The following is a 20,568-nucleotide window of genomic DNA, read 5'->3' on the forward strand; positions in this document are numbered from 1 at the left end:
AAGACTGCTTGGAGTTGGTTGGCAACTGCCCTCTGTCACCTTGGCCCAAAACGGCAAAAGTTGTTCTGTGCATGAGCAATCTCCCCACCCAAGGAATGTGGCTGTAAAAGTTAATATTTTCAGGAGTTAGATGGAGTCTGCATCTATGTCTTGTTTTTGTTTCTTACCTGTTTTTCAGACTGAGGACTATTTGGTTTCATTATAATCATCAATTCCAGATGGTAAGGCTATGTAACCTAACAGGAAGGTTGAGAGATGTCAATGTTTGCAAGATTAAAATTGTGGTTTCTGCCTATGAACTGGCACAAGAGGAGATAAACTGTGTGGTTGTGGGTTACTCCTTTGCACTGTAACAGAATGACTATTCATGGTGAATGCCAACACCTCAGTCACTTCATCCAAATGTAGGTCAAAGAGAATAGCTGAAGCAATGCTTACTCATTTACAATGCAGCACTGGGGTGGGGGTAGGGAAAATAAGCCAAGGCTTTGTCAACTTGTTAACTTTTCTTTCCCAGTGCTTTATTTTGATCCTGCTAAAACTGAGACTTCTATTTGCAAGGGATATGTGTGTGTGTGTTACTCCACTGTAATTTTTCTTCAGCGATTCAGGGTGATTGCTGGTTTTTCCCCACGAGACTTCACTAGTTCCTGGACTGTCTCTGGTATCTGAGATAATTCATAAAGATCACAATGTTGTTCAGAAAACTGGAAGCCTAAAGATGAGAAAAAGAATGTTAAAAAAAAACCCAACCGTAACATTGATTTAAGTATGTTTTGAACAGTTTACCATGGAAACTTACATTCAAATGTTTACATTAATAGCTGTTATTCCATAGTTGTTAGTAAGAGTTATTATGTAAGACATACCTATTCAAATTTCAGCTCAGTACTGTACAAACTTTGTACTGTACTGTGCTTTACAAGCTAATTTGAATCATACAGCCTGTATAATTATGTATATTGGCACTGGCTTGTGATGCTTAGCACATCTGTGTCTTCTGCTTCTGGAGAGGAACAAACGATGAATGGCACTGGAAACCTGTCTCAGCCACTTGTAATCTCTGTTTATCCTCCCCTGTTGGTTTCAGAGATCAAGCACTGCTTAACACTTTCATGCCTATCTTCACAGACACATGGACTTTGAACTTTTTAAAGAAAAATAGAAGTAGAGGAATAAACTCTACTTCTAGAACATGGCCACATAGTCTGAAAAACCCACAAAAAAATATAGAAGCAGATATCATAAATTACAGAAAATGCTAAATTGTGGACTTCTGATTTGCAGAGTCACAGAATGTTCACACTATCAGGCACTCACACTGATGACATATGTTGATAATACAATTCTATATGGCATATGTGGGCCAAAGGAGATGCTAGCTTTGGTAGATCAGTATTTTCATCTTGGCATGACACAACCACCTCCACTGGTGCACAGTGGGCTAATCTCCCTTATGTGTGAATCATAGAGCCAATGAAGAACAGGATGGTGATCTGTAACTGTGGTTCTTTGAATGGTCACCTGACAACCCACCCTCTTGTTTGTCTTGCCTATTATCTTCCTGCATTTCCCACTGCAACAGACTCAGAGCTGAAGAAATAGGTGAGGACGATATACATAAACACTGGAAAGAGGGCAGCATTCCCAACACAAAAAATTGCTCAATTCAAGTCAAATGCACATTGCACAAGTACAGGTGACCTATATTTGTGAGATCACAGATAATCACGTTTCACAACCATGTTGTTTAGGATCATGGCAATAGCTATTCTGCCATGTTGTGCGTGGAGTTCACAGGCTGCCTACAGAAAGCTTCCTTCCTATTGCTTTTTTCACTATTTGAAGGTCACTGCAGCCTTATATTATGTTAACAGGTGGAGCAGTGGGTAAATGCCTGTACTACAGCCACTCACAAATCACAAGGTTGTGAGTTCAATACCAGCCAGGGACTCTGGGTCGGCTCAGCCTGGAATCCTTCCGTAGGTCTCTACAATGTAGGTCTCCCAGCTTGTTTGGGGCAATTCACTTACACTTTGTAAACTGCTTACTACATTGGTAAGCGGTATAGAAATGTACTTACTATTGCTACATAAAGAAAATTATGTAAGGAGATACACACACACACACACACACGAAAGGTAGGGTCCTTTACCTCGGTATCCATCAGAAGCCTTGCTTGTTCCAATAGCCGTCCATTCTTTGACATAGCTAGGCACAATAATGTAGAAGCACATTCAGTAAAATGGAAGACTGATGAGCAAAAATATGTATTTTATTCATTTGGTATCCCATCTTCCTCCCAAAGTTAGGATGCAAGGTGGCCTATGTTATATTTTTTTTAAAAACCTACTAAAGCACAGTTATCTAAGAATATAAAAATTGTTGCTGTTTTTGTGTGCCTTCAAATCACTTTCAAAGTATGGTGACCCTATGAACTGGTTTTCTTGGCAAGATTTGTTTAGAGGGGGTCTGTGTTTGCCTTCCCGTGAGGCTGAGAAAGTGTGAATTGCCCAGTGGATTTTCATGGCCATGTGGGGATTCAAACACTGGCCTTGAGAGTCATAGTCCAACGTTCAAACCACTACATCATGCTGGCTCTTGTAAATACAGTGCGTCTGCATCATATGCTGCTTTCACCACATGCTGAAAGTTGCGTGGGGAGGAAGGGGTGGCGCGTCCCATTGGGAGTAATGGGGTATGCGTGCACTGCCATGCCACCACATGCATGAGCCCCATTCATTTAAATAGGGCTCGAGCATATGTGTAATTTGCTTTACGCGGGGGAGTCCGGAACAGATCTTCTGCGTAAAGCAAGGGTGCACTGTATACATTAATTTAAAACAATCATTAAACCATTTAAAAATATTTCCTTAATATATATATTAAAACATTAAAATCAACCATTTGTATTTAAGCCCAGTTATTTGTTAAAGGCACACATAAATAATGTCTTCACTTGCCAAAAGGGAATGAACTAGTCTAAACTTCCTGTGAAGGGTATTCCATATTCTAGGAGTGGCAGGATATTTTATTTTTTACAGAATGGCTTAATTCTTTAAGTATCTCCTTCTTTAGAGATCTTTAAACAGAGGCTGGATGGTCATCTGTTGGGGATGTTTTGATTTAGATATCCTGCATGGCAGGGGTTGGACTGGATGGCCCTTGCAGTCTCTTCCAACTCTATGATTCTATGAAGTAGAAGAAGTGTAAAATATCAGTTTATAAATATTACTTCTCATAGTTGAGTGCATTTGTCCATTTTAGCATTTCATCCACTTCCCATTCCAACACTTTATCCATTCCATGGTCTAGACTGCTGATTAACCCTTCTGCTGCTCTTTGAATTAAGATAGTTGCAGCTGGGTTTTGAGTTTTAACTTGAAGGCTTTGTCCATAATACCTAGGAGAGAGCAAATGTACAAATTCATTCTTAACTGTTCCTGTGTTCTCACTATAGGTGGCAGTACAGCCCTAGTTTCCTTGAATCCAAATTTTAAAAGACACATACATATGTACATAATTCCAAAAGCTCATGGCAAAATGGTATTGTACAATCTAGTCTAAATTACTACTGACTAGCTGGAAATATTTAAAGACTATTTTAAGGTTTTGTTACATGATTAATGGTCATTAATCTACTACTCAACAGATGCACAGACTTTAAATTAATTCCACAAAAATTAACACTGTGTTCTTACATCGTTATATTTAAGATTTAATTCTAAGAATGCCTTCCAGGTTTATCTTCATTAATAATTTTTTAAAATTGGGGTTTGATTTGCTAATACAGTCAGTCCTTTCTTATACACGGATTTTTTATACATGGATTCAAGCATCCACGATTTGAAAATGTTTTTAAAAAAGTATAAATTTCAAATATCAAACCTTGATTTTCCATTTTTTATAAGGGACACCATTTTGCTATGTCATTATATTTAATGGGACTTGAGCCAAACCCCAGCGTATAACAAGAGTCCATAAAGTGTTTCTTGTTATAAGATGTGCTCTACTAAGAATTCACTCTGGTTAAAGAAATCCATAACCTTAGAAAGCAGAAGATTGTTTGAGCTGGAGGAAAAAGACTTATGGGAAGGGTTCACATGCTTACTTGGGAGACAGAAAAGGTAAGATAAATGAGGATTTTAATAACTAGTTGGTGAGGAAGACATTGCTTTGAACATGGAAAAGGTATAATATCAGAACAACCCCGAAAATCCCCCTGTGGATTTATCTGTAAGAAGCCTAACATAGAAAAGAAATAGAAAAGAAAGGGAAAATGAAGAAGAAATTGAGGAAGGAAGGAAAATAGAAGGTTTAAGGAAAAGAAGAGGTATGGTATGCGCTTCATAAATAAAGGTTAATAATAATAATAATAATATGTGGGTAATGGAAGATATGGCAGTTTGGAAAGAGAAAGTATGTTAGTACTGGTATGTAAGTATATACTTATGTTTTTCTGTGTTTTGATATGTTTTGATATGTTTAATAAAATTTTTAAAAATTATTTTTAAATGGGGTTTGATTTTTCTAAAATTTCATAAAGTATTTCTTGTGTGTGACTATAAGCTCAAAATTCATTCTGTGAAACAGCCATGATATAACCCAACTGAAAATTTAAAAATTCAAATAATAAAAATAATTCTTGAAATCTGTCTCAAACCACTATCTTGATCAAGCCTACATATAATTCAGAGTCTTTTGGGTCAAAAGCCTGCTGACCATGCACAATGAGCTGGTGGGTGCTTGAGAACATTTCCACACTTGTTCTCTAAGCCAAGCAAGTAGAAAAAACAGAGTTCTTGGTGGACCAAGATATCTTGACTTGTGACATGCTTTGTATCTCACAAGTCACGTGCATGGGTGTTGAAAATGAATACAACAAAATGCTAAAAGAACTAATAAAGACTCTTATGGCGCCTTGAAGAGTAACAAGTTTAGATATTGGTTTTCTGCAAATGCAGCATACAAAGTGGCTGCAGCCCACAAAAGTTTAAGCCAACAGTTTTTACAGTGCCACAAGACTTTGTTGCAACAGAGTTACACAGCTACCCCTCTGAAAATCCTGACAGAACTATTTAAGCTGTGATTTATAGCAAGCTAAGTTCTAGCTGACCAATGGATACAGCTTCTAATGAATGTGGAGACCTTGATTATGAGAGATCACTATTATTTGAGTGCGAGCAAAAGAATTGTAATTAAAAATCACACAGAAGATAAAATGAAAAAGTCTACCGTTACATCCAGAATTTCAAACACACACATTTGTTTCAGCCATTCTATTTTTCTCCTTTTTCTTCTTTTTTCTACGTCTTGTTTCCTCAACAACTTGCTGTACTGGAATTCCTTTCGTATTTTATTGTCGTTAAGAGTCACAGAGTCCATGGTCTTCCAGAACTGAAATAAGTTATTTGAACAGCTCACAGATGGTTTCACGTTTACAGTACTCTTCAACTTTTTGTCTCTTTGTCAATGCTAACCTCTCCTTCTCAGTTTATGCCATTCATCCCATATACATTTGCCAGACAGTTGCCTGAAGGAATTATGGTTTTATGTCAAAAGCAGCTGGATGGGCAGCTGTAAAAATGGAGGCAACAGCTGCACTTATCCTCCTATCTCCAAAGGTAGAAGAGCTTGGGTTACTGTTGACCACCTGAGTTTGTTGTCAGTCTTAAAAAGAAACAGACCCCCTCCTCCTGTGAGCTAATGATTTCTACATATTTGAGGACTACTGTACTTAGCAAGATTTAATTTTGTGATTTAAAAAAACCTTTTTAAATATGTCCCCAAACTATCTGATAAGAAACTGTATACTGGACACTGAAGTGAGAAACAAAGGGAAAGGGAATCTTAAAAAACCAGAGACCAGGCAAGATATGCAATTAGTTCTATGACTTACAGCAGTTGAGACAGAATGTTGGGGATGGTAATTTAAAACAATGCCACCTATTTAAATAAAGAAGGAAATGCAAGTGTATGCTTAAGCCCCATCAGCTCACAGTATACCCTGGAACTAGATGGGCTATTCAGAGGGAATGGGACCCAATGATTTTCACCCTCCACCACAAAAGGAAATGCCCACATTTGGAGACTAACCTGGTGCCCTGGTGGTGCAAAAGTTTAATGCTGGTACTGCAGCCACAACGTTGTGAGTTTGATCCCACAGGGCTCCAGATTGATTCAGCCTTCCATTGTTTCATAGGTCAGTAAAATGAGTACAATTGCCTTACAGACTGTAAATGGCTTAGAGAGTGCTTAGCTCACTATGAAGCGGTATAGAAATGTAAAATGCTATTGCTATTTATTATTATTATTATTATTCCTACTACTACTATTATTCCTCCACATTCACTGGGGTTAGGGACAAAGGACCCCCATGAATATGGAAAAACCACAAATAAAAAAACCACTATTCTTTTTACCTAAGAGAATACCTCTAGGAATCTCCAGGTCCTCCAGTGCAAGTCTATGGTCAAGCATAACAACAACAACAACAACAACAACATGTGCCAGAAGCTGATCATAGAATCATGCTGGAGGATCCAGAAATGCCAAGAGAAGTGTTTTATCTAGGAACTTGTAGGTTCTCCAGCACAACTCTATGGTCAACATCTGGCAGATTTGTGCTGGAGGACCTAGAGAGGACAGATTAATCAAAACCCCAAGTAATCAAATCCACAAAAGTCAAAGGTGCAAATGTGGAGGGCTAACTGTATATTATTATTATTATTATTATTATTATTATTATTATTCTGCCTCTCCCCATGGATCGAGGCAGGGAACAACAAATTATTAACAAATACATAATATAATGTTAAAAACACAACATCAGTTAAAAAATCTGTTTAAAAGGACAAATAAGACACATATTAAAACAATTCACATTTAAAATTCACAATATAAAAATCATCTGGATAGTCCTGCTGGAAGATACTGGTCTTTACTAATTCAAACAGTGTATTCAGCTATTAAACCTCTTTCAGAAAGTCATTCCATAGTCTAGGGGAGGCTGAAGAAAAAATCCACTAGCTGACAGTTGCCAAACTAGTCCTGGCTGACTGCAGTAAATGTCTGTCAGAGGACTTGAGTGTATAGAGCAGATTGTACAATAGGATTGTAGAAGCCTTGAGCAGTAGCAGGGGTAAGGAAAGAGCAGCCCACAGGCCCCATGGGCCAGTTTTGTTGCTGCTAAGGCCCCCATGTGTCTGTGTCTGTGTGTTGTCCCCAAATGCCTTGGGGAAATGGGGGCAATTTTGCCATGTTCCCTTACACCATTTCAAACTAAGGAAAGGCCTTTTTTAAAAAAACAAGAAATTTTCAGGTCACTTACTGCTGGAAAAAGTCTCCCCTAGGCCTACAATGGTACAAAGAGGTCCAAAACCATAGTGAAATTGCCCACATGACTCCTAAAGGGTACTGGGGAAGTTACTTGGGTTCAAAAAAAATTGTAAGGATACAGCCCTTAAATTTGGGCCTGCTAGGATGCCAGTGTGGAGCCAGTGCGCAGTAGTAGTTGTGTGTTGCACTACAACTCTAGAGACCAGGGTTAAATTCCCAGTTTGGCCATAAAACCCACAGGGTAACCTTGGGCAAGTCACATAGCCTGTCAGGGGAAGACATGGCAAACTTCCTCTGAACAAATCTTGTGACAAACCCTATGATAGGTTTTCCTTAGGGTTGCCATAAGTTGGAAATGACCTGAAGACACACAACAACAGGAAGGATGCTAGTATGGTCCCCTAACTCCAACACTTGTCCATCCCCTCCTTTAAGGGTTGGGAACCCACTGAAACCAAGCGTTGTAGGCTTCACCAGTATAACATATTCATCAAAAAATTAATTATGTAAAAGTTTCAAAATCTAGTTCTGAAGACAGAAATGTTGTTGAATTTCAAATTGACACAAAACCTCACAACCATCACATATGCCATCCAGGCTATTATGATTAACATTTTTGTAGCTTCTAATAATAATAGAAGAAAGTGGCAAATTAAAATGCTTTTATTTTCTCACCCTGAGGGAAAGAAGTCTCCATCCATTGTACTCAATGCGTTTGTACCAGTCACTACAATCCTTGTCTCTGTCCCCCTGGAACTTTCTTGATTGTCTTGTTTTGGCTGCAAGCTTTGCATAGTCTCTAGGACTATAGGCACACACATCCACAATAGGTCTGTGAGTATATATTTTGTAATATATACTTGGAGGAAACTTGAGCTGCAAAGAAATATTCCTTTTTAAAAATGAGAAAACTGAAATATTTGGTGTTTATTGATATATTTTTAAATTATTCAAAACATTGTATAAGTGTCTCTGCTGACTGGAATAAACTATAAAGTGAAGTTCAGAATAGAGAAATTGTATTTTTAAAAGTCTTTAAAAATAAGTCTTTGCACATAGCAGTTTGAAATATTCAGGAAAGCAGAAAGTAGAAATGCTCTGTGTACTTCAGCTGTCAGAATTGCTGGGTCTTTTTCCCTGAAGTGCTGTACAGTATAACAAATCCCATCTAACCAGTATAGCTAACGGTGAAGAATCATGGGAGCTGCAATACAGAAACATCTGGACAGCCATAAAAGCCCAATACTGGCCCAAAACACACTGCAGAAATAATCCAGTTTGAGGCTGCTTTAACTGCCCTGGCTCAGTGCTAGGGAATCCTGGGTATTGTAGTTTATTGCGACACCAGAGCTCTCTGACAGAGAAAGCTAAATGTCTCACAAAACTAGAGTTCCTAGACTTCCCTAGCAGTGAGCCATAATCTCAAACTGGATTATTTCTGCATTGTGTTTTGGACCATAGATGTAGAAGCGGTTTTTTTCCCCTCCTAGTGGCAGTATGACCATATTCACTATTAAATGTAAGCTTAATTAGAACTGTTGAGGAAGAGGATTATATTACATACAATTTCTGCAACAGAAATGGATCAAGATCAGCCAGTAAACTCTCCAAGCTCTGAGTACAGCATGGATTTAAATCTGTGGCGGGGTACAGACCGCCGCCGCCAGTAGGTCCGCGGGAGAGCCGGAGCCTTCACACGGCCCGACTCCCGCGCGGACCGAAAAAGAAGCTCCAAAATGGAGCTTCTTTTAAAGTCGCGTTTGCGACATAGCGTCACAAGCGGCGCGACACGTCTGGACGCTGTGCGTCCAGTACGTAAAGATGGCGGCGCCCATGTAGAAGGGGCGCCGCCATCTTGTACGTATACAATACGTACTAGGGTTAGGGGGGTGCGGAAGCACCGCCCCTTCCTAACCCTAGTACGTATTGTATACGTACTAAATGGCGATGTGTATCCCGCCTGTATAGTCCTACTTTGTGTTTTCTTATGCACAAAGTTTTGTACGCATCCGCATGGTCTCACGTCAGCATGAAAGACATTTGCCAAATGGAAGCGTCTTGTATGTATAAATAGCAAAATAGACATGTACATTTTTCATGTATGAAACACTTTATAATCACACATATGTGAAACTGAGTGCTGGGGAAGTCTATGGAACTGAGGAGGAAGCACAGCTGCTCCTATTCACCTGCTTTCACCATGCTCATGAAATTGCTAGTAGCTTTAGGCAAATCATCTTCTCTCAGCTGGCCACTCCTAGCCCAATTTATGATACAGGCATGGCAAGTTACTAAACATAGTTGTGTCAATGACTACTTTTATGTTTTGGATGTTAAACAAGTATCTGTACTAGATTTTATAAATATACTTTTCCCTCCACATTTGCAGCTTTGATTATTCATGGAGTATATTAATATGTTCTCTCTAGGAATATCTAGCTCCTCCAGCACAACTCTATGGTCAACTTGAACCAAAAGTCGCACTGAAGAACTTAGAGATTCCTACAGAGAACACTCCACTAGGCATTTGTAGCTCTCCAGCGCAATTCTATGGTCAGTGTCTGGCAGGTGTTGACCACAGAGTTGCACTGGAGAAACTAGAGATTCCTAGAGGGGTGTTCTCTCACGTAAAAACATAGTGTTTTTGTTATCTGCGGTTTTTCTACATTCATGGGTGTCTTTTGTCCCTAACCCCAGCGAATGTGGAGGAACATGTGTACTCAGATTAGCCAATGCTGGCCAAGTATAAAAATCAATAACACAGTAGTCTGACTACAGATCTAGGCGGGGTACAGACCGCCACTTTGCGGCGGTCTGCCGCCGCCTCCGGCTAGTCCGTGGGGGAGCCGGAGCCTCCACACAGCACGGCTCCCCTGCGGACTGAAAAAGAAGCTCCAAAATGGAGCTTCTTTTTCCGTCGCGTTTGCGACGTAGCGAGGCGCCAGGGGCGCACTCGCTACGTCACAAGGGACGCGACGCGTACGGACGCTCAGCGTCCGATACGCAAAGATGGTGCCGGCCATGTAGAAGGGCCGGCGCCATCTTGTACGGACGGAGTCCGTACTAGGCCCAGGGGCGTCTAAAAGAGACGCCCCTTTTTTAAAATGGGACGTCCTCTGGACGTCCCAAATGCCAGTATAGAAAGCCCCCTAGGCTCATCTGATTTCTGTTCAGTCAGAGTTGTGTTCCAAACTGCAGTAATCAAGTTTAAAGCCTTTAACATTCATTTACACTCATATCCACCATAAACAATAGATCTGAAAATATGCACAAAAAAACCCCAAACCACCATACTTTGCACTTGCACTTCTAATACCTTCTCAAATTATACTTACCCCACCTAGTCTGAATCGGATATGAACACCTGCTGCAGCATCTAAGTATTCTGCCTGTAATTAAGGGAAAAGTATGATGCTTTTTGACATTAGGTTCCAGGAAAACAGACCTGCCAGAACCCTCTTTGGGTTCTAGACTACTGTTTTTTTATTTATTCCTTTTAAATCTTGATTATTGCTTTGAAATGTATTGTTCTAGTCCCAAGAATGGCTAGTTTTAAACTTGTATAAAATAATTTCTTCACAGACATCTCAATACTGTGGCTAGCAATAAAGGGCGGAAGAAAGGAGGATAGACAAGCAAGCAAGCAAGCAAGCAAGCATCATAGTGCAATGCTTGAACCATTATATCACAATGGATCTCCTACAGCACATTAAAATGTATTAAATGGCTTTCCTGGGTTAAAGCTTGGAGTTTTGTGAAACAGATTTAGTTAATACTAGCATGATCTCTGATAAATTGTGGTGAAACAAAACAAAAATCTCATCATCATTTTGAATCTTTACCTCTTTGGGATCAATGTATTTCATCAGACGAGCAGGTTCTCCACATTGCTTAAATCCTATTAGTTCTTTATAGTAATCAAACACTCCAATATCCTGGCCAAAACAGGTAAACAAAGTTACTGTATATATATATATATACTCATGTTTAAGTCTATACATTTTGGTCAAAAAATTGACCCATAAAACTTGAATTGACTTACCCACGGGTCCATATAAGTACTGTACTTTTAATCATAAAAATGAACCACCCCAGTGAAAGCTAAGGAATGACCTGCCAGAGGAGATCTGCCACATTTCTACTCTTACAGCCTTTAAGAAGGCTCTTAAGACAGATCTCTTCTGGCAGGCCTTCCCTACCTACTGGTAATTCCTCTCTCCTTTTACTGTGACTTATGTCGCTCTGTCCACCAATTTTTCTCTTAAATTTAATGAGAAGAATTAAATTAAAATTAATGAAAATAACATTCTTGCCTCAAGAAGAAGAACCCTCCCTCCATACCTATTGTCATCATCAGACCTGGGAGGGAGTGAAAAAGACAGGCCCAATTCCATCAGGTCTAACTGTGAATTGTGTAACTCACGTCGCTCTCTTTTATTTTATTTTATTTTATTTTATTCTCTGTATTTTTATTGCTGTAACCCGCCTGGATTTCTTGTGATTGGACAAGCTATAAATAAATAATAATAATAAAAGACAAAAAGACAAAAGTATAATCTGTTTGGAATCACTGACCTCTCCTCTACTCTCTTATCCATCCAGCCTTTATGGTGGGCATAAACAGTTATGTCTGATGGAATTTTGTGTTTTGGCATTGTTTTCCTTTGCTTCATCCTTTACATTCTAGCAGGATGGTTTTATGGACCAGGTGGGTTTTTAGTCTGTTTTTAACATGAGTATATTTTATGTGATTTTATATACAGATATTTTACTTGTTTGAATTTTATAATAATTTAAAAAGTTTTATCTGAGAGCCACCTTGGGTCGCTCTGGAGAGAAAGGCGGGATATAAATGAAATTTTTAAAAAATAAAAAAAAATCTTTGTTACATGTTCCTAAATTTTACCCTGCACTTATCTACGGGTCATATCAAAATCCCTGCCCTCGACTTATACATAAGGTAGACACATATTCGATATTGCAATTACGTTTCTTCTGTCATATTTGAGGTTGAAGAAATAACATAAAGTCTGTGTTTCTATCAGGACAAAGGATAATGCATGTGAAAGAAGTTTATTCAGTATAAAGAGAAAAGAATGAATGGGCACTGAAGAAGATTCAGATGATAAATTAATATGTGCACAAAAAATACTTGGGAATAATTATTTAAAAACAAAACATGCACAAGGGCAAACACACCTGATCATGAAACAAAATTCTCCCTCATTTCCACAGGCCATTTAGATTAAAGGTGGACATCCAAGTGAATCAATGTAGGCAAGTACAAAATAGCAATATTGGTTGGTGGGAGAAAGCCTAAATTCCTCATCATCCACCTTTGATAATTTATCACAGCTATCCATTGCAGTTGCCAGTTTGTTTGGTGTGTGCATTATCTCCCCCATAATTCTTCCAAGACATTGAAGGCAGCCTTCTCTATCATCCAACACACATTTTATCATCATGGTACCCTCTTTGATAAGGCTGATAGATTGTGATGGGCCTATGTTCAACCAGTCCATATAATTCATAACCTTAATTCTAAAAGCAAAACTAAAGTGGATCCACTGAAATGAACGGAACTTGTAAGTCCAATTGATATCAATGCATTTGTCCTAGTTCAGGGGAAGTACATCAGTGGTAGCATGCAGCACCAGGATCAGCATGCTAGAATCCACAAACTATATTGTTGCCACCATCATCCACCTTACTTGAGGCTTTTCCCTCTTTAATTACTGTTGATGCTCAAGTGCTAGATACTACCACTTTAATGCTTTCCCAATACCCCTAGCATAGCACTGGGTTTTTCTGCCCTTCACTACACACCACTTGAATTTATTTTGTTCTTTCCTGGAGTTTGTTGAATGGGGATACAGTGCAGGTACTCCCAGATGGGCTAGACTAATATGGGGGGAATAAAAGATGGGTAAATGCTGCACAGGCTTCCTCCTCTGTCCCTGCAAAACATTTTTCACCATTATTGAAGAACTCTTATAAACTCCCAAGAAACCAGACGATTCTCAGATGCACAGTTTCAAAACCAACTGGCCAAGACCACAGTTGTTTTTACATTCCGGGTTGCTGTTATCTATGGTGTAGCAAAGTCCATAAATTTTACAGTTTCACAGTAACCATCATTAGCAAGCTGGTTAGCACAAGAAGTAACCTAGAAGCCACCCAGGGTTGCTTTTTCTACACATCTAGAATTTACAGAATTAAGTGACAATGTTTATGCTAAAGCATGGGGGTTTGTAGAAACAGAACTTCTGACTTACCAGCCATCTTTTCCAGGCTCTCTGAATGACAATTGCTGCAAAATTCTCTTTTCCAACAGGGTAGATATATCTGTTATCACTCGCTTCATGAGAATATTGTCCATATATCCTTGAAATAATATTTTTGAGAAATATTATTTGCAGCCATTACTAGGTGGCCTGAATCCAATTGGTAATTGTGGGATAGCTATTTTAAGTATCTGAAGAAATGCAATGTGGACTGAGTTTGTTTTCTGCTTTTCCACAGACTAGAACAAAAATCAAAGTGTAAGAGATTCCACATAAATATTGGGAAATACTTTCTTACAGTAAAAACTGCTCAACAGTGGAATAAAATGCCTTGGAAGGTGTGGACTCAGGACTCTCCTTTTCTAGAGGTCTTCAAACTGGGGCTGTCTGGGCATCTTTCAGGACTGTTATAATTGTGTATTCCTGCATGGCAGGGGGTTCGACTAGATTGTCTTTGAAAACCCACCAAATTCTAAGTTTCTGTGATTATAAATCTACCCAAAAAAATTCTATGATAAAGTTGTCTTAGGGTTGCCGTAAGTCCAAAATGACTTGAAGGCACACAAAAACAAAAATCAGACAAAAGACTAACACATCAGAATGATTGTTGTATTTAAAAATTGAGTGACCATATTCTCTCTAACTTGCTATGGAAATCTTTGCGCCCCCCCCCCCCTTTCCTGGCCCTTCTCTAACCCTCTGAACTCTCTTAGGCACATTTGGTGGGGATGTCAGAAAGGTTGGCTGTTTTGAGGTTGTGGAACTTCTAGGGTGTCTTGTTGTTGTTATCATTGTGACTTAGGGCGACCCTAAGTTGACCCTATAAAAATTTGTTTGGCATTGTCCCTATTCCTGTTGTACTTCTGCTGGCAGACAAAGTTCTTTTTATTCAGATGGGCTTTTGACAACTGACTAGTCACTAAGGAATGGCAGACCCCTCTGAATAAATCTGTATCACATCAAATGCATCTGAGGAAGTAGGCTCAAGTCTACGACAGCTCATGCTACCAACTTCTGTCTTTCAGTTAAGTCTCAAAGATGCTGCAAGATCCTTTTACATACTAATTTTGTAGACATTGGCGGGATACAGACTGCCCAAAAAGGGCGGTCTGTCCGCACTTTGTTTTGCTGTGCAAGGGAACCACAGCGGACAAACCGCGCGGCTCCCTCGCGCAGCAAAAAGAACCTGCCGTGACGTGCGGACACTAAGTGTCTGTCGCATCAAAATGGCGGCACCCGTGTGTATAGGGCGCCGCCATTTTGACGCCCTCATCACGTGCTAGGGGTGAGGCATGTATGGGCGGTGCACTCTCAGCCAACCCCTAGCACGTGACGGGGGCGCTGCAAAGGCCCGTCTGGAAAGGGCCTAACATGGCTAGGTCTTTGAATTTAGAAGTGATGGCATCAGTGGCGTCAGTAGGGTTGGTGTTACCCAGTGTGGTAATGCATGGTGTCACATACCCCCATTGACCTCGTCCCATACCACATCATACAGAACCCTTAATAATGTTTTTTGTACTAAAGTTACTCATAAAATATAATTGCCATAGAGGGGAGCCACAGAAAGAATGACCACACACCTTATAAAGGACCACAACTTTATTAATTGGACAACTGTATTGTAGGGTTGGACGCAAAGCATAAGGCATCTGTCATCCATCAATCCTTGATTGATCAATGAACCCCATTTGCTTGGTCATGGCCAAGCTTCAGGATGACAAAGGGGCTGACCAGTTAAATGTCCATCCCCATCTCAGGTAACCGGTTGATCACTTATTAGCATCTCTGCCCCTTGTCATCAATGGATGTTGAATCAATGTGACCCCTGCAATGACAACACTGCCAATGCTCCCAGCACACCCCCCCCCCGGGTCCCTGTTGGACTCCCGTCCTGATCCAGTGCTACACAGCCTTGGAAGCCATGCCCACCAGATCCAAGGCCTATGCTACTACCTCTGAAAGTTGTGACAGCATAGCCCTGCTTCCTGACAAAGGGAGGGTGGGTGGGCAGAGCAGAGCTGCAATGGTGCCAGGCATGGGCACCACGTGGCCTTAAATAGGCTGTTTGACCAATGAGAGTCCGGGATGGGGCAGATGTCCCGCCTTCCTGGCCCCTTCACTAATCCTGTGCAGCGCCCTCTGGTGACACTCCCCAAGTAAGAGGCACCTCCACTCTCCCAATGCCCTCTGGGACTTGAAGTCCTGGCACTGGGCGACACTGCCTCCCCCCCCAGCCCCACTAGGCAATCCTGTACCCAGCGACCCCTTGCACAGCCTGCTGGGGCCACCTCGAGCTGGGATGCCGTGAGCAAGCCACAGCTCCCCCGGCACAGCAACCAGACCGACCCGGTTAGTCAAGCAGCCTTCTTTCCTGTATATCACTCAGTGCAATGACAATAGTTATGACATAAACAACTAACAAAATTAAAATCATACCTGTAAATTACAATATCATATGCACAGCCTAAACGTATTTACTTTATTTATTTATTTATATACTGCCTTCCTCCTCGTACTGGAACTCAAGGCAGCATTTACATGTACATTGCTTCATGTGATTAAAGTGAAACTTTGGTAAGATGTGATTTGTTTATAGAAAATTTTAAAATAATAAAAAAATAAATTAGTTTTTTTTAATTCAAAATTTTTAATATAAACTTAAAATTTATATTAACTGGGGTCTCTCCTTTCTCCTCCCACTGAGCCTGGTCCCTTTCACAACATCTCTTCAGTGTTCAAAGGAATGCAGGTGAACACCACAGCCCTTATTTGCCAAAAGGCAGATGTTTGGGAAGCAGTGGTGTCAACCCCCGCACCCCTCGTGATGCCCCCGGATGGCACTGAAAAATTAAAAATGGGATTTATACAACTTGATGCACTCAGAAAGTTCCAGCACATTGAAGGGGATTCCACCTAAACATTAGGATGAACTTCCTGACAGCTGTTTGACAATGGAATACACTCCCTCGGAGTATGGTGGAATCTCCTTCTTTGGAGGTTTTTAAACAGAGGCTGGATGGCCATCTGTCAGGGGAGCTTAGATTGTGAATTCCTGCATGGCAGGGGGTTGGACTATATGGCACTTGTGGGCTCTTCCAACTCTATGACTCTATACTTTGCCGTTACCTAGGTGTAAGATTTACTGATCACAATGGAGCCTGCATCAGAGTGAACATACGCATAATCAAAATGTTAATCTTGTATAATATAAACTATATTTGAATGATTCAGTTGTACCCTTACCCATGTTTATACATGTCCTTGGGAAATCCAGCTTCTATTGCAGACATACAGCGAATTCACCTATATATAAAGAACCAATGACATAGAGTATTGTGGCTGTTTAACACCTAGACAAAAATGTGTTGTTAATTTCATTTATTTGAGAAATTCACTAAAATTACATGTACTGAATGAAGCATAAAGATATACAGAATAAAACTAGTGGCAGTTTTCTATCTGGTACTGATTTTACTCAAATAAAGCACATATATATTACTGGATACTGGCAGAGCAAAATGGGAATTTAACAAAAAGGAAGACTCAACAACAACAACAACAACAACACTGCTGCTATGCAAACCACTTATGCTGGAAGAACTTTATAGTTTTTCAAAGATTTAAACAAATGTATAAATCTATGTTTGTTATAAACATTGATCTTAATTTACAAAGTGAACCACTACTTGAATACCAAATTTAAAAGAACAAACCAGCCATAATTTTTCTAGCCGCAAAAAGAGATGTTTGAGAGATCTGTTGTTAATGTCCCAAATGTACTGTTTTTTAAAAAAAGGATGCAATAAAGGATATAGTACAGCAAGATGCATGTTAAATTATGTCATACAGTAGCAACATTTAGAACATATTAATCTATTCTAGGTACGGTTGCCCTAGTTAAAGGCAACTGCCAGATTATTCAGGGCTGGCAGTTTGTATTATACTAGAGTAGTCCTCTGCTATACTATTTTGGTTAATCTCCAGATAAATGTTTCCAGGCTTCATTCAAAAACCTGGAACCAACATTCCCAATGTTAAGGCCTCAAATAGATGTGATACTTTAAATTAATAATGTCTCCTCCCATATGTATTTAGCCAAATTGCAAGGTGAATGATGAAGAAGCCAGTAGAGCTTCGAAAGCTTGCAACATGTATGATGTGCATTTTGGTTGTTCCCATAAAGGTATCACTCTTTTGTGGATTTTGGATGATGTTGTAATCAGCGATGAAGTGAGTGGATGGGAAGGTCTTTTCTGTTGTGGTGCTAAGATTTTGAAACTCTCCCATGACAGTGCAGCCTGGCTCCATCTTTCAGACAGATGGTCACTGGTCTTTGGCTACTTTTATTGTTTAGCCAGCCTGATGTAATGGTTTGAGCATTGGACTACAACCCTGGAGACCAGGGTTTGATTCCTTGCTCAGCCATTGAAACCCACTGGGTGACCTTGGGCAAGTCACACACTCTCAGCCCACGAAAACCTGGTGACAGCATTGCCTGAGGGTCACCATAAGTCAGAAACGACTTGAAGGCACACAATAACAATTGTTTTATAATCTGTTCTGCCGTCCTTATTTCACCTGTTGGCTGTGTTTCCTTACATTTTACATTTTGTTAGCTGTTCTGATTCTGGGGGTGCATTAAGGCTTTTTTTTGGAGGTTGGAGAAGATTTTAAAAATACAGCGCTAAGCTCTGATGAAGGGCTGTGTGTGCCTAAAATGTTAGTCACAAGGAAAACATTTTAAATGTTGGGGGGACGCAAAGGAGAAAACATATTTACTCACGTCTGATCCTAGTGAATCAAACCAAAGGCCTATCTTGTTTAGAATTCTGTCCTCACAATGGCTATCTGAAAGGGCATTTAAACATTATTTCTACAGCACTGTATAGTGGTTTGAGTGTTCGGGTCGGACTCCGAAGACTCAGCCACTGAAAATACATACATACCGGAGGACCAAAGCAGGTGATATGGTCTCCATGGCTGTCTCCACACACTGCAGAAATAATCCATTTTGACACCACTTCAACTGCCATGGCTCAATGCTATGTTATTCTAGGAACTGTAGAGAGATCCTGTAGCACCATTGACAGCATGAGCTTTCTTAAGACTTCAGTCTACTTCTTCAGATGTGAGACATTTAGCCTTCTCCATCAGAGCACTCTGCTGTCTGAACTACAAATCCCCAGAATTCATAGCATTGAGCCATGGCAGTTAAAGTGGTGTCAAACTGGATTTGTTCTGCAGTGCAGATGCAGCCCATATGTCAGAAATTACTTGAAGGGACACAGCAGCAACAATAGTTTCTAATCCTGTCCTGTCATCCTTATTTCACTTGGCTGCATTTCTTTATGTTTCACATTTTGTTCTGGTTGCATTTCTTCTGCATCCCTGTTCTGGAGGTGCGTTAAAGGTTTATTTTGGGTTAGGGCAAGATTTAAGAGGAAGGTGTGTGTGTGCTTAAAATATTAGTCAAAAGAAAAGCATTTTAAATGAAGGGCCATAATAATAATAATAATAATAATAATAATAATAATAATAATAATAATATCTTTCTTGCCTCTCCCCAAGGCTCGAAGCGGGGTACAACAGGTTAAAACACAACTAAAAATACATTGTTGTGTGCCTTCAAGTACTGTAGTTTCCAACCTATGCCAACCCTAAGGCACACCCATCATGGCATGTTTCTTCAGAAGGGTTTTGTATTGCCACATCCTCTGAGGCTGAGAGAGTGTGACTTGCACATAAACCCACCATTAAAATACAATACTACAATGCAGAAAAGAATGGGACCCGTTGTTAAGATACAATACATCATGGGTGAATACTTGCCCGTAGGGAAATGGGTAGAAACTTGACAGGTATTCCCCAATGTTTCCCTAATGGTAAGTATGGTTTCCTTATGGGCAAGTATTTCCCCATTTCTCTTTATTGGCAAGTATTCCCCTATATTCCCCTATGGGCAAATACTCCCCTATGTTTCCCTATGGGAAAGTATCCTCCTGTTTCCCTATGGGCAAGTATACACCCATTTATCTTGATAGCCAGGTATCCCCCAATGTTTCCCTATGGGCCAGTACTATCATCTGTCTCAGTACGTTTTAACACGTCCTCCAGGCCTCGGAGGGCCTTCCCAATCCCCCTCATGATTCATGAAGGCCGCAGACGGAGCCCTCCCTGCCCCCTCCGCCCCCGTTTACTTTAACCTTCGGCGCCAGCGTGAGGCGAAGTCCTCCACGAAGAGAGTGGCGCGGTTGCCATAGCAACCCCGAAGGCCGCGGCCTAGCTTTCCACTCAAGCCTCGGGCTGGAGTGAAGGAGGGTTGGGGCGGGGAGAGATAAGAATGCTACGGAGGTCACTTTCGAGGTGGCGGTGGTGGATTGTTTCTGTTTTTAAGCAACGCGGTTTAAATACCCAGCAGTGACTTCCCAAATTCCAGCCTTTCCAGGTTCTTTTTTTTTTTGGACTTCAGCTCCCAGAATCCCACATCATTGGCCAAGATGGCTGAGGCTTCTGGGAGTTGAAGTTCCAAAACAAAACAAAACAAACTCCTGGAGGACCAGGTATCAAAGACATAGCCATGGTGAATCCAAAACACACTGCAGAAATAATCCAGTTTGAGATTGCTTTAAATGTCCTGGCTCAATGCTAGGGAATTCTGGGAATTGTAGTTTTATGAGGCATTTAGCCGCCTCTGTCAGAGAGCTCTGGTACCAGAACAAACTACATTTCCCAAGATTCCCTAACACTGAGTCAGGGCAGTTGAAGCAGTTTCAAACTGCATTATTTCTGCAGTGTGTTTTGGACGTTAGTCTGTAAAAGCAATATGTAGAAAGATCTTGCATCACCTCTGGGACTAACTGAAAGAAAGAGGTTGGCAGCATGACCTTTCCTAGACTAAAGCCTTTGTCAGATGCATCTGAGGAAGTAGACTTAAGTCTAGGAAAGC

At 40.4% G+C, this 20,568-nt stretch overlaps 1 protein-coding gene across 5 annotated transcripts; it reads right to left on the reverse strand.

Moving 5' to 3' along the window:
* Positions 1-429: 429 nt before the first annotated feature.
* C3H11orf65 (chromosome 3 C11orf65 homolog) lies at positions 430-20,105 on the reverse strand. 5 transcript variants are annotated; one of them, XM_042460431.1, is made up of 10 exons: positions 20,034-20,105; positions 16,866-16,925; positions 13,614-13,722; positions 11,181-11,273; positions 10,674-10,727; positions 8,014-8,214; positions 5,264-5,397; positions 3,236-3,403; positions 2,156-2,211; positions 430-715 (listed from the first exon to the last, which is right to left on the reverse strand). In XM_042460431.1, exons 2-10 carry the CDS (start codon positions 16,910-16,912, stop codon positions 600-602), a joined length of 978 nt encoding a protein of 325 aa, XP_042316365.1. In that variant the 5' UTR covers positions 16,913-16,925; positions 20,034-20,105; the 3' UTR covers positions 430-599. The 5 variants fall into 5 exon arrangements, with proteins under 5 accessions (XP_042316365.1, XP_042316363.1, XP_042316362.1 ...); XM_042460429.1 differs by lacking the exon at positions 20,034-20,105 and adding an exon at positions 19,826-20,004; XM_042460428.1 differs by lacking the exon at positions 20,034-20,105 and adding an exon at positions 19,820-20,004.
* Positions 20,106-20,568: the final 463 nt, after the last annotated feature.

This window comes from Sceloporus undulatus, chromosome 3 (genome assembly GCF_019175285.1).
Source record: "Sceloporus undulatus isolate JIND9_A2432 ecotype Alabama chromosome 3, SceUnd_v1.1, whole genome shotgun sequence".
Classification (NCBI taxonomy): domain Eukaryota; kingdom Metazoa; phylum Chordata; class Lepidosauria; order Squamata; family Phrynosomatidae; genus Sceloporus; species Sceloporus undulatus.